This window comes from Triticum urartu, chromosome 2A, assembly GCF_056163025.1.
Source record: "Triticum urartu cultivar PI428250 chromosome 2A, HENAU_Tu73, whole genome shotgun sequence".
In the NCBI taxonomy this organism is placed as follows: Eukaryota; Viridiplantae; Streptophyta; class Magnoliopsida; order Poales; family Poaceae; genus Triticum; species Triticum urartu.
Window position 1 is genome coordinate 706,056,761 of NC_141874.1, and position 17,469 is coordinate 706,074,229.

At 45.2% G+C, this 17,469-nt stretch overlaps 1 protein-coding gene across 1 annotated transcript; it reads right to left on the reverse strand.

Annotated features, from left to right (window-relative positions):
* Positions 1-246: 246 nt before the first annotated feature.
* On the reverse strand, positions 247-2,791 carry LOC125540193 (uncharacterized). The gene is made up of 3 exons (XM_048703775.2): positions 1,759-2,791; positions 1,143-1,369; positions 247-1,052 (listed from the first exon to the last, which is right to left on the reverse strand). The coding sequence occupies exons 1-3, from the start codon at positions 2,663-2,665 to the stop codon at positions 351-353; spliced, it is 1,836 nt and encodes a 611-aa protein (XP_048559732.2). The 5' UTR covers positions 2,666-2,791; the 3' UTR covers positions 247-350.
* Between the last annotated feature and the right edge of the window lie 14,678 nt (positions 2,792-17,469).

The window sequence follows — 17,469 nt, forward strand, 5'->3', positions numbered from 1 at the left end:
ATTTAGGAACGGACCAAATCAAGAGAAATCAAGGACCCTTGATATTTCATGTAGTAGCACCTAAATCTGTATGCTAATTGCTGCACCTAAATCAAGGACCCTTTTAGAGATTTCCATAGGGACTACATACAGATTTAGGTGCAGCAATTAGCATCAAATCAAGGGTCCTTGATTTCTCTTGATTTGATGCGTATGTACAGCCTCGCGCCGTGTAGCGTAGTATTGCCATCCTAAAATTAACAGATATATATGTCTACAACATGGAAATAACTTTATATATTGGCTTACATATAGTCAGACCGACCATTGTCAACTTAAATCAACAAACCACCATTTGAAGAAGATAGCCCCTAGTTGAGAAAAGAGGGTTTCATAGGTGGACACGGTGCAAAAGGATCCACACATCCATTCATCAAGATATGCTCTTCATCTTCAACAAGGAGGGACCAAGCAATGGTAAACTCCACCTTGAAGCCGCCAAGCTCACATACATGTTGACTTGTGTTGTATGTTTTGGGTACGACAAATACAAGTCCTTGTGCAGCGATGTCTCCAGTCGGTGTGTATGCTTGAATAAGAACTTTTAGCTTTCCACAGAATTCTACGGATAGAACTTGCCTTGACAGATTCAGATAACCACCTTTAACTGCACACTTTCTTCCAGCTTTTGAATCAAGCAATACAATTTTCCTTGACTTGGACACATTGACTTCTTCAATCTCACATTCAGAAAATGTGTAGCAAACAACTCGGACTCCATATTGAAAAGGCGTTAACTTCTCATCAACAACATGAACACCAAAGATAGTGGCTTGAACCGAACGTTTAAGTTGCTGAGAACATAACTCTAGTGTGCAAAAGGTTTTTTCAATGATGCTAGTTCGGAAACCATCACGAGAATAGCCGACATCACCATCGTATAAAAAGGCATCCCTCACCAATGCTCTGTCTTCAGACGCCGTTTTGCCCTTTATTATTAACTGGATTTCAATGTCAACGGGTTCCTCAGACACAATTGCACGAATTGGGCCAGTCAAATGCAAAAAAGGATCCTGCAAGCATATGATCAATCATAATTTCCATTGACTAATAAACAAAGGTCGTCCCGCAAGAAATGAATGCAAGAAGAATAGTTTACATACCGCTTCATTGAGGATTTGGCAGTCATCCCTTGGACAAAGGAAGATGGGATTGCGACGCCCATCCACAGCATCTCGGGCGGCAACCACACCATATACTTTCAGTGGCCATTTGAAGTATTTCAAGTCAGTAACTTTGATAGAACAGATCTGCATAGTCCTTGGGAGGACAGCGTCTACTGGCTTGAATCCCGGTGTACAGTGTGTAAAGAGCATGGGACTCAACAAAGCTGCATGCAGCAACACCCAGTTAAGTATATGGAAGTAAGAAAATGAAGATCCAATGCGACTACTCTTTGCTTGCAATCATTGTGCAAACAAAAAAAACGAGTATCAATGTTTCAGGGTGGTTTACGCACGCGTTTAATCCTCTAGACTGATTGCAGAGTGTTATTTGGAAGGATCTGCTGAAAGATACAACATACATAGTGCATATAATAATTGTCACTGGTGAGCAAGGAACTTATAATAGTCACACAAACTCAAACATTAATAACTAACAGGGTTTTGATATCTAACTATTTTTCCCTTTTAAACAATGAATGGCATAGCAATTTTGACGTTGAGCACTGGACAGATTAATTATGGAGGAAGAAGAAAAGCATGCATGTTTACTCACTCAGGTCTTCGAAGCTGTTGGCACCTTGGCGACACTCCCAGTCCCTACGGAAGCGAGCAAAAGCCTCCTCTTCGTACTCCGCGGCTGCGGCTGCGGCCTCGCTGATCACCGCTTCACCCTCGATATCTTTGGCCTCCAAGCCTCTGTCCGTTGCCATAGTGACTAATCTGCCTCCGGCGACCACCGCTTGTCCGTTGATTTTCCTCTCCTCCAAGGTCCTCTCCTGCTCCTGTTTCTTGTCCGAGCTCCTCACCTCCTGGCCCTGTTGGAGGAATCTCTTCTGTTCCTCTTTCTCTTTGCGTGCTCTCTCTATCATTTGTTCCCTCGACACCCTCACCGCAATTTCTGAGACGAAATTGTTGATGCTGTCTGTGATCCACTGCAATCTATTTAGCCTTGTGACCAACGACAGCATTTGATTTTCCAGCTCTTCGTCTGGAACCATCTTCAGAAGTTCTAGTACCAGGTCGCTGATCTGGTCGCACAAGAAGGATACCTGAACAGTCATGCGTAATTCCTCGTCGTCCTCCTCTTCCTCCTCCAATTTCTCTTCATCCTCCTCCTCCCCCTCCTCTTGTTCTTCTACCTCCTCATCCTGCTCCTCCAGCTCCAGCTCATCTTCCTCTTCCTCTTCCTCTTCCATGGGCGATTGGTGTAACATATGAAAAAATTCTTGGAAGATGTTGCGCGCCGAATCAGCGATCATCTCCTCCATCGACCTCATCTTGTCTTGGGAGAGCAGAGTGGCAAGGAACCTCTCCTTGTCATCCGGCCCAAGCTCCTTCTCGGCCAACTCGTCCACCTTCCTCTGTATCTCCTGCCTCGCGATCAGATAGGCCGTTAAGCCGCTGCTTGCTCTTTTCCGCATCACTGCGTAAGCCGGCGAACTTGGTGGTCGGGGCCCCATCTCCGTATCAACTTCCCCGGCCTCTTCTCTCAGTCTAACTCGCCGCCGCCGCCGCCGCCGCTCTGTTCTTTAGGGGAAGGAAGGGGAAAATAAAGCAGGTAGGGTTTCTAAGATCGGGGCGGACGGTGGGGGTGTTTTGTTCCCTCGGGCTATCTCCTCACTGCTTGGTTGGGCCGGATAAAAGTGCGGCCCGTTAAATAGTCCAAGTTTGCACACGACACACGCTCACGGGTAATAACCTCGATTTCCACTTCCCTCAACAACAACAAAAACTCGATTTCCACTGAAAATGAAACGCCTGTCTAAAGAAACCTAGAAATAAAAGGGAATCGCCGCGATTGATCGCCAAAGCCATAGGAGGTATCGATCTGTCTTATATATTTGGGTGCTGTACCAGAGCAACTCAGACTACAAATCGGTGTGCTACTACTCAATCCGAACTTGGACGTAATTAAAAAAGGTCCTCCGTATCGGCAATGGAGCTGTACGTCGTCCCGAACTGCAACTGCTCGCGCTTGATCCGAACTCGCCACTCCTTTCCTTCACCAATCGCCTCCCCTTCCGACTTCCGTCCCAGTCCTCGCCTCTTTTCTACCGCAACCACGGTTTGAACAAGACGTATCAGAGTCTAGCATCCTAGTTTATACTCCCTATGTCCCATAATATAAAAAACATTTTACCCCGCAAAAAGAATATAAAAACATTTTTCAAGCTTGAAAAAGTCAACTTCAAAAACCCTAATCAAAAGGTTTTTAGGACGTTCCAAAAAATTGTCCCTCCAACGGTCCAACCCCATCTTTTTTAGGATTATATACGTAGCAACCCCAAAAATCCCTAAAAAGTAGCCACTCCAAAAAAATCCATCCCACCACTCCTGCGTGTGGGGAATTATTTGATTGAACTCGTGAATGAGTTTTTTTTTGTGCGAAAAGATCAGATCTATAATAAAGTTTTATTGGAAGTACAAAAACACCTCGTGAGCAGTGGCGGAGCTACGCAAACAAAGTTGGGCGGGCCAATATAAGGAGAAGGCAACTTTTTTTACCAATACTAGCAAGCTTGCACGTGCAATGCACGTCTTGACCAATACAAAAAATATATAATGAGTAAATGAAATGATGAGATAATCAATATTATTTTCTGAGAAGCATCTACTCCCAATCATGCACACATAAGTAAACTATGAAAAACATGCATTCAAGATCACTAATATGTAATACTAGTTGAAGATTAACACTGTCCCATCTCCGTTGAGATGCCTTCACCACGATTATGTTCTCTGCTTCTCATCTTTATCCAAAGTCATTACCTAAAAGTTATTAAGTTGTTCAATGATCAACACACAATATCAAAGATAAATAGTACGTACTTTCATGGGGAAATAGTTAAAAGCAAAGATACTTTTCTAGCAGTCTCAGAGTAGCTTATACATAGTCATACCGCTAGGGTAAGAAAATAACAACATACAAAATTTAATATTACATGAGTACATAGATACCTCATCGGCACACATGAATGCATCCAGAAATGACCCTGGATTGCCATCACAAGCCATTAAAACAGCATCGCAGTGTTGCAAAAAGGATTGCTTGACAACCATTCTATTATTGGATCTACAAACCATTTCAAAACACTGAGCAAATCATGTCCTTCTAGAGATAAAAATAGAAATATAAGAGCCTCGATATGTCTGTTACCCGATTATCTTACAGCAAAGAAAGCAATATATCTGACTACGAGGGTAAGTGAAATCTGTATGATTGCATCATCAAAAATATAGCCCATCCATAGTAGAGATGCAATTCCAAATGCAAGGCCCAGAGCAACACTGGTCAAAGAAGATAGAGATTAGCATTGGTAGCATGGTTTTGTATCATCTAGTTTGGACCTATAAAATATTTACATACGCTCCAAGTGAAACTTCTCACAAAACTTTATTATGGGCCCTCCATCAAAAGCTTTTTTGAGCACCATTCAATAAAATGACTCAATAGCAGCCCAGTAGAATGCAAGGTTATTTTAGTAAGAATACAGTCCAAAATAATCTTATAATTGTACATGGCGCAATTTGGTAACTATGCAATAACCCAGTGGTGGGTGCGTTGGCTATGTTTCAAAGTTCAGTCGTGGGCAGAATTATCATTGTCGGTTACTTTTTCCCGGATAAAATTAAAATGAGTTGCCCATTGCTTCTTCTTAAGAATATGCAAAGTAGGTTCATCCACACACATCCCACCCTGCTCCATCCCCAAACCCCTCTGGCCTTTTTTCCTACATGGTGTGATTTTTTTAAATGAAGTGAAAATACACTTGTGTTAAATTTCACATACAACTGTACCAATATAATGTATACTTTTACATTTTAGTATGAAGCATACATTCTAAAGCCCAAATAGACTTGTCATCTGTATACTGAGTCAATCATTCCATTTTGATTCTCATGAATGGAACTGCTCCCAATAAAACACAGGAATGGGCATGCATGCAGGGGGAAAACACGCATTCTAAAAAATCAAAAGATGACAAATTTGGGAGTCAAAATAGCATACCCATCGTTCATTAATGATTCTCCTTTGATTATTGTACTGAAATTGTTGCTTGTGCCTAGGTCTTTCAGAAGAGCAATGATAGTAACATGACCGGTTGCACTAAGCGTCCATTGAACAAGAATGATGTTTTCCAGTTCCAGGCATACGGAAAAGTAAGCTACGACAAATTAAGCATCAGAACATTAAATTGAATGGCCTATGTCCGTTATCAATCCAGGCATATACATACCTTATAGCAGCGCCAAGCAAAAATGTTGAGATCACCACACCTAGAACAACAAGTAACACCATCTGTGCCATGCATTTCTTCTGCAAAGTAAACACTTTAGTATACACTGAATAATAATATATGCATCTGCGGTGCTACATATAACAGTTCAACACTGGAAGCTGACCATGTAAATAAATCTGATGGCAACAAGCCAACAATTAATCACAGCACCATCCCAACTTAGAGAACCATTTCTTTCCTACTGGCTGTTGAGTGCCATGCTGCGCCCAACCCACCGAATAATTAGTGTCATATGCCCCCGAATTGCAAAGCTTAGCAACCTGCTCGATGACCTAGCTTGGTGAGAGCCAGAGCAACTTACTTAGTGCTATCTCTCATTCTCTTTTCAACTTTCAGAAAAGTAATCTTGCAATAATGACATTGGTTTGCAGACCTTGTTGCACCTCGCTTACTTCTTCATTCTTCTACCGTTTTTTTGCTTGAGTTGCACCTCGCTTTTCTTTTTCCTATTCAATTACCTAGCAGTGAACCAAATCACTATTTAGGTAAGCCAGACATACAAAAATTAACTCTAAAACCAAGTATTCCTTTGACGCTGCGGGGTACGTGTGGTCATAAGCTACCATGTCAAACGGAGATCTGACCGATTAGCACCAAAAAATGGAAACGTGAGGATCCCTCCAACATTACTACTTCCCATGGAAGCTGATTGAACACACCAAAAAAATCACCAGATTGATTTGATTTAAAGGTCCACCTTATTGATTTGTGACAGACGATCGGTGTCCGCACGGAGAACTGTAGGAGATCTTCGATGGCCCAGCCAGATGACGACATGGACGGCGACGACGGCACCTCCTACATCGCGGAACGGGAACAGAGAGAGGAAGAGAGATTTGTGAGGAGAGGGAGAGAGAAGGGAGGAGGAGGGCTCTGGCATGGCTAGCTGGCGGAGGAGGGCTCTGGCACGACTAACCGGAGGAGGAACATCTGTGGATCCAAGCCAGCTGTCCCGACCCGGCATCAAAGGAGCGAGGCGGTGGTTCCTCTCACCCAGATCGGGCGTCCAGTGGCATGCCAACAACGCCTATCACGGATGGCATGGTGGTCTCCGGGACGCTCTCCTGTTCGCCCTCCTTGGCACTGGCAAGAACCGCCGCCCTACTTCGTCTACCCCCTCGAGCGGACACAGCTTCGGTGCCTTAAAGGCACCTGCCTTTGGATCACTGACATGTAGGCCAGTCACCTGTTGGGTCCACATGTCATAGACACAAAGGTAGGTGACTTAAGGCACCGAAGCATTGTCCTCCTCGAGCGGATCCACAACAGATCGCATGATGGTGCTGGTTTCCTGAGGCGGGCCAGGCAGCGGCCATGAGGAGCAAGTGGGAGGTGCGGGCAGGGCAAAAGCACGCAAGCAGGGAAGGGGCTGGTGGGGGTGGGGGACGAAATGACCTGGTGGTTTGCGAGAGGAACGGGGGATCGTGGGCGAGCGTATTGTGCGAAGGGTATCGGGGTGTAACACCCACGATGCGGCTATATCTCCCACGTGTCGGAGCATGACTTAGAGGCATAACCGCATGGTAGGCATGTCGCAAGAGGGGTAATATTTACACATCCCATGTACTGAATAAGAAAGGGGTAAAGAGTCGCTTACAATCGCCACTTCACACAATACATAAATATATCATACATCATCCAGAATACAATGAAGGTCCGACTACAGAACCAAAATAAAGAAAGACAACCCCAAATGCTAGATCCCCGATCGCCCCAACTGGGCTCCACTACTGATCGACCGGAAAAGAAACAAAACAACGAACAAGATCTTCATCGAGCTCCCACTTGAGCTCGGTTCCGTCATCTGCACTGGTATCATCGGCACCTGCAACTGTTTGGAAGTATCTGTGAGCCACGAGGACTCAGCAATCTCACACCCACGAGATCAAGACTATTTAAGCTTACGGGTAGGAAAGGGTAGTATGGTGGTGTTGGGGAACGTAGTAATTTCAAAAATTTCCTACGCACACGCAAGATCATGGTGATGCATAGCAACGAGAGGGAGAGTGTTGTCCACGTACCCTCGTAGACCGAAAGCGGAAGCGTTAGCACAACGCGGTTGATGTAGTCGTACGTCTTCATGATCCGACCGATCAAGTACCGAACGCACGGCACCTCCGAGTTCAGCACACGTTCAGCCCGATGACGTCCCTCGAACTTCGATCCAGCCGAGTGTTGAGGGGGAGTTTCGTCAGCACGACGGTGTGGTGACGATGTTGATGTTCTACGGACGCAGGGCTTCGCCTAAGCACCGCTACAGTATTATTGAGGTGGACTATGATGGAGGGGGGCACCGCACACGGCTAAGAGACGATCAACTTGATCAAATTGTGTGTCTAGAGGTGCCCCCTGCCCCTGTATATAAAGGAGCAAGGGGGGAGGCGGCCGGCCTAGGAGGAGGGCGCGCCAAGGAGGGAGTCCTACTCCTACCGGGAGTAGGACTCCTCCTTTCCTTGTTGGAGTAGGAGAGAAGGAAAGAGGAGGAGAGGGACAAGGAAAAGGGGGCTGCACCCCTTGTCCAATTCGGACCAGAGGGGGGGGGGGCGCAGGCCTCCTTCCTTTTGGCCTCTCTTCTCTATTCCCGTATGGCCCAATAAGGCCCATATACTCCCCGGCGAATTCCCGTAACTCTCCGGTACTCCGAAAAATATCCGAATCACCCGGAACCTTTCCGATGTCCGAATATATTCGTCCAATAAGGCCCATAAACTCCCAGTGAATAAGGCCCATAAACTCTCTTCTCTATTCCCGTATGGCCCAATAAGGCCCATATACTCCCCGGCGAATTCCCGTAACTCTTCGGTACTCCGAAAAATACCCGAATCACCCGGAACCTTTCCGATGTCCGAATATATTCGTCCAATATATCGATCTTTACGTCTCGACCATTTTGAGACTCCTCGTCATGCCCCCGATCTCATCCGGGACTCCGAACTCCTTCGGTACATCAAAACTCATAAACTCATAATATAACTGTCATCGAAACCTTAAGCGTGCGGACCCTACGGGTTCGAGAACAATGTAGACATGACCGAGACACGTCTCCGGTCAATAACAAATAGCGGAACCTGGATGCTCATATTGGCTCCCACATATTCTACGAAGATCTTTATCGGTCAAACCGCATAACAACATACGTTGTTCCCTTTATCATCGGTATGTTACTTGTCCGAGATTCGATCGTCGGTATCTTAATACCTAGTTCAATCTCGTTACCGGCAAGTCTCTTTACTCGTTTCGTAATACATCATCCCGCAACTAACTTATTAGTTGCAATGCTTGCAAGGCTTGAGTGATGTGCATTACCGAGAGGGCCCAGAGATACCTCTCCGACAATCGGAGTGACAAATCCTAATCTCGAAATACGCCAACCCAACAAGTACCTTCGGAGACACCTGTAGAGCATCCTTATATTCACCCAGTTGCGTTGTGATGTTTGGTAGCACACAAAGTGTTCCTCCGGTAAACGGGAGTTGCATAATCTCATAGTCATAGGAACATGTATAAGTTACGAAGAAAGCAATAGCAACAAACTAAACGATCAAGTGCTAAGCTAACGGAATGGGTCAAGTCAATCACATCATTCTCCTAATGATGTGATCCCGTTAATCAAATGACAACTCATGTCTATGGTTAGGAAACATAACCATCTTCGATCAACGAGCTAGTCAAGTAGAGGCATACTAGTGACACTCTGTTTGTCTATGTATTCACACATGTATTATGTTTCCGGTTAATACAATTCTAGCATGAATAATAAATATTTATCATGATATATGGAAATAAATAGTAACTTTATTATTGCCTCTAGGTCATATTTCCTTCAGGTGGAGTTGCGGCACTAAGCATATATGGTGGCTAACATACGCAAATAAGAGCGAGAAGGGAAGCAAATCAACGGTCGTGAACTAGAAGTGATCAAGGAGTGATCCTGAAAGCTACTTATGTTCAAGCATAACACGAGACCGTGTTCACTTCCCGGACTCCGCCGGAAAGAGACCATCATGGCTAAACATGCGGTTGATGCATTTTAATTAAGTCAAGTGTAAAGTTCTCTACAACCGGACATTAACAAATTCCCATCTGCCCATAACCGCGGGCACGGCTTTCGAAAGTTCAAAACCCTGCAGGGGTGTCCCAACTTAGCCCATCACAAGCTCTCACGGTCAACGAAGGATATTCCTTCTCCCAGGAAGACCCGATCAGACTCGGAATCCCGGTTACAAGACATTTCGACAATGGTAAAACAAGACCAACAAAGCCACCCGAATGTGCCGACAAATCCCGATAGGAGCTGCACATATCTCGTTCTCAGGGCACACCGAATTGTCCAAACTTCCAGTAGGCCAACCCAGAGTTGCCCCTAGTGGTCACCGGCGGCTGACAGGTTGGACCAACACTCAGAGGAGCACTGGCCCGGGGGTTTAAAATAAAGATGACCCTTGAGTCTGCAGAACCCAAGGGAAAAGGCTTAGGTGGCAAATGTTAAAACCAAGGTTGGGCCTTGCTGGAGAAGTTTTATTCAAGGCGAACTTGTTGGAAATATGCCCTAGAGGCAATAATAAAAGCATTATTATTATATTTCTTTGTTCATGATAATTGTCTTTATTCATGCTATAACTGTATTATCCGGAAATCGTAATACACGTGTGAATACATAGACCATAATATGTCCCTGGTAAGCCTCTAGTTGACTAGCTCGTTGATCAATAGATAGTCATGATTTCCTGGCTATGGACATTGGATGTCATTGATAACGGGATCACATCATTAGGAAATGATGTGATGGACAAGACCCAATCCTAAGCATAGCACAAAGATCGTGTAGTTCGTTTGCTAGAGCTTTTCCAATGTCAAGTATCTTTTCCTTTGACCATGAGATCGTGTAACTCCCGGATACCGTAGGAGTGCTTTGGGTGTATCAAACGTCACAACGTAACTGGGTGACTATAAAGGTGCATTACAGGTATCTCCGAAAGTGTCTGTTGGGTTGACACGGATCGAGACTGGGATTTGTCACTCCATATAACGGAGAGGTATCACTGGGCCCACTCGGTAATGCATCATCATTATGAGCTCAAGGTGACCAAGTGGTTGATCACGGGATCATGCATTACGGTACGAGTAAAGTGACTTGCCGGTAACGAGATCGAACAAGGTATTGGGATACCAATGATCGAGTCTCGGGCAAGTAACATACCGATTGACAAAGGGAATTGTATACGGGGTTGATTAATCCTCGACATCGTGGTTCATCCGATGAGATCATCGTGGAGCATGTGGGAGCCAACATGGGTATCCAGATCCCGCTGTTGGTTATTGACTGGAGAGTCGTCTCGGTCATGTCTGCTTGTCTCCCGAACCCGTAGGGTCTACACACTTAAGGTTCGGTGACGCTAGGGTTGTGAAGATATGTATATGCAGTAACCCGAATGTTGTTCGGAGTCCCGGATGAGATCCCGGACGTCACGAGGAGTTCCGGAATGGTCCGGAGGTAAAGAATTATATATAGGAAGTGCTGTTTCAGCCATCGGGACAAGTTTCAGGGTTATCGGTATTGTACCGGGACCACCGGAGGGGTCCCGGGGGCCCACCGGGTGGGGCCACCTATCCCGGGGGGCCACATGGGCTGTAGGGGGTGCGCCTTGGCCTGTATGGGCCAAGGGCACCAGCCCCTATAGGCCCATGCGCCTAGGGTTTCCATATGGGAGGAGTCCCACTAGTGGAAGGCACCCCTAAGTGCCTTGGGGGGGGAGGGAAACCTCCCCTGGCCGCCGCACCTAGGAGATTGGATCTCCTAGGCTGCGCACCACCCCCCTTGGCCCTCCTATATATAGTGGGGGAGAGGAGGGATTTTATACCTCAGCCTTTGGTGCTTCCTCTCTCCCCGTTACGTCCCTCTCTCGTAGTATAGGCGAAGCCCTGCTACTGTGACGCCCTGCATCCACCACCACGCCGTCGTGCTGCTGGATCTTCATCAACCTCTCTTCCCCCCTTGCTGGATCAAGAAAGGAGGAGACGTCATCCGTTCCGTACGTGTGTTGAACGCGGAGGCATCGTCCGTTCGGTGCTAAGATCATCGGTGATTTGAATCACGTCGTGTTCGACTACATCATCCCCGTTCTTTGAACGCTTCCGCTCGCGATCTACAAGGTACGTAGATGCATCTAATCACTCGTTGCTAGATGAACTCCTAGATGGATCTTGGTGAAACCGTAGGAAAATTTTTGTTTTCTGCAACGTTCCCCAACAGTGGCATCATGAGCTAGGTCTATGCGTAGTTCTCTTGCACGAGTAGAACACAAAGTAGTTGTGGGCGTTGATTTTGTTCAATATGCTTGCCGTTACTAGTCTTATCTTGATTCGGCGGCATCGTGGGATGAAGCAGCCCGGACCGACCTTACACGTACTCTTACATGAGACAGGTTCCACCGACTGACATGCACTAGTTGCATAAGGTGGCTAGCGGGTGTCTCTCTCTCCTACTTTAGTCGGATCGGATTTGATGAAAAGGGTCCTTATGAAGGGTAAATAGCAATTGGCATATCACGTTGTGGTCTTTGCGTAGGTAAGAAACGTTCTTGCTAGAAACCCATAGCAGCCACGTAAAACATGCAAACAACAATTAGAGAACGTCTAACTTGTTTTTGCAAGGGTATGCTATGTGATGTGATATGGCCAAAGTTGTGATGAATGATGAATGATCTATATGTGATGTATGAGATGTTCATGCTATTGTAATAGGAATCACAACTTACATGTCGATGAGTATGACGGTGCAAGGATGATCATGGAGCCCCAAGATGGAGATCAAAGGAGCTATGTGATATTGGCCATATCATGTCACTATTATTATTTGATTGCATGTGATGTTTATCATGTTTTGCATCTTGTTTGCTTAGAACGACGGTAGTAAATAAGATGATCCCTCATAATAATTTCAAGAAAGTGTTCCCCCTAACTGTGCACCGTTGCTACAGTTCGTCGTTTCGAAGCACCACGTGATGATCGGGTGTGATAGATCCTTACGTTCACATACAACGGGTGTAAGACAGATTTACACACGCAATACACTTAGGTTGACTTGACGAGCCTAGCATGTGCATAGACATGGCCTCGGAACACAGAAGACCGAAAGGTCGAGCATGAGTCGTATAGAAGATACGATCAACATGAAGATGTTCACCGACGTTGACTAGTCCGTGTCACGTGATGATCGGACACGGCCTAGCCAACTCGGATCATGTTATACTTAGATGACTAGAAGAGGGATGTCTATCTAAGTGGGAGTTCATTAATAATTTGATTAGATGAACTTAATTATCATGAACTTAGTCTAAAATCTTTACAATATGTCTTGTAGATCAAATGGCCAACGTTGTATTCAATTTCAACGCGTTCCTAGAGAAAACCAAGCTGAAAGACGATGGCAGCAACTATACGGACTGGGTCCGGAACCTGAGGATCATCCTCATAGCTGCCAAGAAAGATTATGTCCTACAAGCACCGCTAGGTGATCCTCCCGTCCCACAGAACCAAGACGTTATGAACGCTTGGCAGACACGTGTTGACGACTACTCCCTTGTTCAGTGCGGCATGCTTTACAGCTTAGAGCCGGGGCTCCAAAAGCATTTTGAGAGACATGGAGCATATGAGATGTTCGAAGAGCTGAAAATGGTTTTTCAAGCTCATGCCCGGATCGAGAGATATGAAGTCTCCGATAAGTTCTTCAGCTGTAAGATGGAGGAAAATAGTTCTGTCAGTGAGCACATACTCACTATGTCTGGGTTACATAACCGCTTGACTCAGCTGGGAGTTAATCTCCCGGATGATGCGGTCATTGACAGAATCCTCCAGTCGCTTCCACCAAGCTACAAGAGCTTTGTGATGAACTTCAATATGCAGGGGATGGAAAAGACCATTCCTGAAGTATTTGCAATGCTGAAATCAGCAGAGGTAGAAGTCAAGAAGGAACATCAAGTGTTGATGGTCAATAAAACCACCAAGTTCAAGAAGGGCAAGGGTAAAAAGAACTTTGAGAAGGACGGCAAGGAAGTTGTCGCGCCCGGCAAGCAAGCTGCTGGGAAGAAGAAGTCAAAGTATGGACCCAAGCCTGAGACGGAGTGCTTTTATTGCAAAGGGAAGGGTCACTGGAAGCGTAACTGCCCCAAATATTTAGCGACAAGAAGGCCGGCAAAACAAAAGGTATATGTGATATACATGTAATTGATGTGTACCTTACCAGTACTCGAAGTAACTCCTGGGTATTTGATACCGGTGCCGTTGCTCATATTTGTAACTCACAGCAGGAGCTGCAGAATAAACAGAGACTGGGGAGGGACGAGGTGACGATGCGCGTCGGGAATGGTTCCAAGGTCAATGTGATCGCCGTCGGCACGCTACCTCTACATTTACCTACGGGATTAGTTATAAACCTCAATAATTGTTATTTCGTGCCAAGTTTGAGCATGAACATTGTATCAGGATCTCGTTTAATACGAGATGGCTACTCATTTAAATCTGAGAACAATGGTTGTTCTATTTGTATGAGAGATATGTTTTATGGTCATGCTCCGATGGTCAATGGTTTATTCTTAATGAATCTCGAACGTAATATTACACATATTCATAGTGTGGATACCAAAAAATGTAAGGTTGATAATGATAGTCCCACATACTTGTGGCACTGCCGCCTTGGTCACATAGGTGTCAAACGCATGAAGAAGCTCCATGTAGATGGACTTTTGGAGTCTCTTGATTATGAATCATTTGACACGTGCGAACCATGCCTCATGGGTAAAATGACCAAGACTCCGTTCTCAGGAACAATGGAGCGAGCAACCAACTTATTGGAAATCATACATACTGATGTGTGCGGTCCAATGAGTGTTGAGGCTCGCGGTAGCTATCGTTATGTTCTCACCCTCACTGATGACTTAAGTAGATATGGGTATGTCTACTTAATGAAACACAAGTCTGAAACCTTTGAAAAGTTCAAGGAATTTCAGAGTGAAGTTGAGAATCAACGTGACAGGAAAATCAAGTTTCTACGATCAGATCGTGGAGGAGAATACTTGAGTCACGAATTTGGCACACACTTAAGAAAATGTTGAATAGTTTCACAACTCACGCTGCCTGGAACACCTCAGCGTAATGGTGTGTCCGAACGTCGTAATCGCACTCTATTAGATATGGTGTGATCTATGATGTCTCTTACCGACTTACCGCTATCTTTTTGGGGCTATGCTTTAGAGACTGCCGCATTCACTTTAAATAGGGCTCCGTCGAAATCCGTTGAGACGACACCGTTTGAATTATGGTTTGGGAAGAAACCTAAGCTGTCGTTTCTAAAAGTTTGGGGATGCGATGCTTATGTCAGGAAACTTCAACCTGAAAAGCTCGAACCCAAATCGGAAAAATGCGTCTTCATAGGATACCCTAAAGAAACCATTGGGTATATATTCGACCTCAGATCCGAAGGCAAGATCTTTGTTGCCAAGAATGGATCCTTTCTGGAGAAAGAGTTTCTCTCGAAAGAGGTAAGTGGGAGGAAAGTAGAACTTGATGAAGTATTGCCTCTTGAACCGGAAAATGGCGCAACTCAAGAAAATGTTCCTGAGGCGCCTGCACCGACTAGAGAGGAAGTTATTGATGATGATCAAGATACTTCTGATCAAGCTCCTACTGAAATTCGAAGGTCCACAAGGACACGTTCCGCACCAGAGTGGTACGGCAACCATGTCTTGGAAATCATGTTGTTAGACAACAGTGAACCTTCGAACTATGAAGAAGCGATGGCAGGCCCGGATTCCGACAAATGGCTAGAAGCCATGAAATCCGAGATAAGATCCATGTATGAAAACGAAGTATGGACTTTGACTGACTTGCCCGTTGGACGGCGAGCCATAGAAAATAAATGGATCTTCAAGAAGAAGACAGACGCGGATGGTAATGTGACCATCTATAAAGCTCGGCTTGTCGCTAAGGGTTATCGACAAGTTCAAGGAATTGACTACGATGAGACTTTCTCACCGGTAGCGAAGCTAAAGTCCGTCCGAATCATGTTAGCAATTGCCGCATTCTACGATTATGAGATATGGCAAATGGACGTCAAAACGGCATTCCTTAATGGTTTCCTTAAGGAAGAGTTGTATATGATGCAGCCGGAAGGTTTTGTCGATCCTAAGAATGCTGACAAGGTGTGCAAGCTCCAACGCTCGATTTATGGGCTGGTGCAAGCATCTCGGAGTTGGAACATTCGCTTTGATGAGATGATCAAAGCGTTTGGGTTTACGCAGACTTATGGAGAAGCCTGCGTTTACAAGAAAGTGAGTGGGAGCTCTGTAGCATTTCTCATATTATATGTAGATGACATACTTTTGATGGGAAATGATATAGAACTCTTGGACAGCATCAAGGCCTACTTGAATAAGAGTTTTTCAAATGAAGGACCTTGGAGAAGCTGCTTATATATCAGGCATCAAGATCTATAGGGATAGATCAAGACGCCTCATAGGTCTTTCACAAAGCACATACCTTGATAAGATTTTGAAGAAGTTCAAAATGGATCAGTCCAAGAAAGGGTTCTTGCCTGTTTTGCAAGGTGTGAGATTGAGCTCAGCTCAATGCCCGACCACGGCAGAAGAGATAGAAGAGATGAGTATCATCCCCTATGCCTCAGCCATAGGTTCTATTATGTATGCCATGCTGTGTACCAGACCTGATGTAAACCTTGCCGTAAGTTTGGTAGGAAGGTACCAAAGTAATCCCGGCAAGGAACACTGGACAGCGGTCAAGAATATCCTGAAGTACCTGAAAAGGACAAAGGACATGTTTCTCGTTTATGGAGGTGACGAAGAGCTCGTCGTAAAGGGTTACGTCGACGCTAGCTTCGACACAGATCTGGATGACTCTAAGTCACAAACCGGATACGTGTATATGTTGAATGGTGGAGCAGTGAGCTGGTGCAGCTGCAAACAGAGCGTCGTGGCGGGATCTACATGTGAAGCAGAGTACATGGCAGCCTCGGAGGCAGCACATGAAGCAATATGGGTGAAGGAGTTCATCACCGACCTAGGAGTCATACCCAATGCGTCGGGTCCAATCAAACTCTTTTGTGACAACACTGGAGCTATTGCACTTGCCAAGGAGCCCAGGTTTCACAAGAAGACAAGGCACATCAAGCGTCGCTTCAACTCCATTCGTGAAAATGTTCAAAATGGAGACATAGAGATTTGTAAAGTACATACGGACCTGAATGTAGCAGATCCGTTGACTAAACCTCTCCCTAGGGCAAAACATGATCAACACCAGAATTCCATGGGTGTTCGACTCATCACAATGTAACTAGATTATTGACTCTAGTGCAAGTGGGAGACTGTTGGAAATATGCCCTAGAGGCAATAATAAAAGCATTATTATTATATTTCTTTGTTCATGATAATTGTCTTTATTCATGCTATAACTGTATTATCCGGAAATCGTAATACACGTGTGAATACATAGACCATAATATGTCCCTGGTAAGCCTCTAGTTGACTAGCTCGTTGATCAACAGATAGTCATGATTTCCTGGCTATGGACATTGGATGTCATTGATAACGGGATCACATCATTAGGAGAATGATGTGATGGACAAGACCCAATCCTAAGCATAGCACAAAGATCGTGTAGTTCGTTTGCTAGAGCTTTTCCAATGTCAAGTATCTTTTCCTTTGACCATGAGATCGTGTAACTCCCGGATACCGTAGGAGTGCTTTGGGTGTATCAAACGTCACAACGTAACTGGGTGACTATAAAGGTGCATTACAGGTATCTCCGAAAGTGTCTGTTGGGTTGACACGGATCGAGACTGGGATTTGTCACTCCATATAACGGAGAGGTATCACTGGGCCCACTCGGTAATGCATCATCATTATGAGCTCAAGGTGACCAAGTGGTTGATCACGGGATCATGCATTACG

Excerpts from the sequence above, each read along its gene's own strand:
- LOC125540193 (XM_048703775.2), bottom strand. The coding sequence starts at position 2,665 with ATGGGGCCCCGACCACCAAGTTCGCCGGCTTACGCAGTGATGCGGAAA. Across the intron at positions 1,370-1,758 it reads CAACAGCTTCGAAGACCTGA|CTTTGTTGAGTCCCATGCTC; the intron begins GTGAGTAAACAT and ends TGCTGCATGCAG. Across the intron at positions 1,053-1,142 it reads GCCAAATCCTCAATGAAGCG|GATCCTTTTTTGCATTTGAC; the intron begins GTATGTAAACTA and ends ATATGCTTGCAG.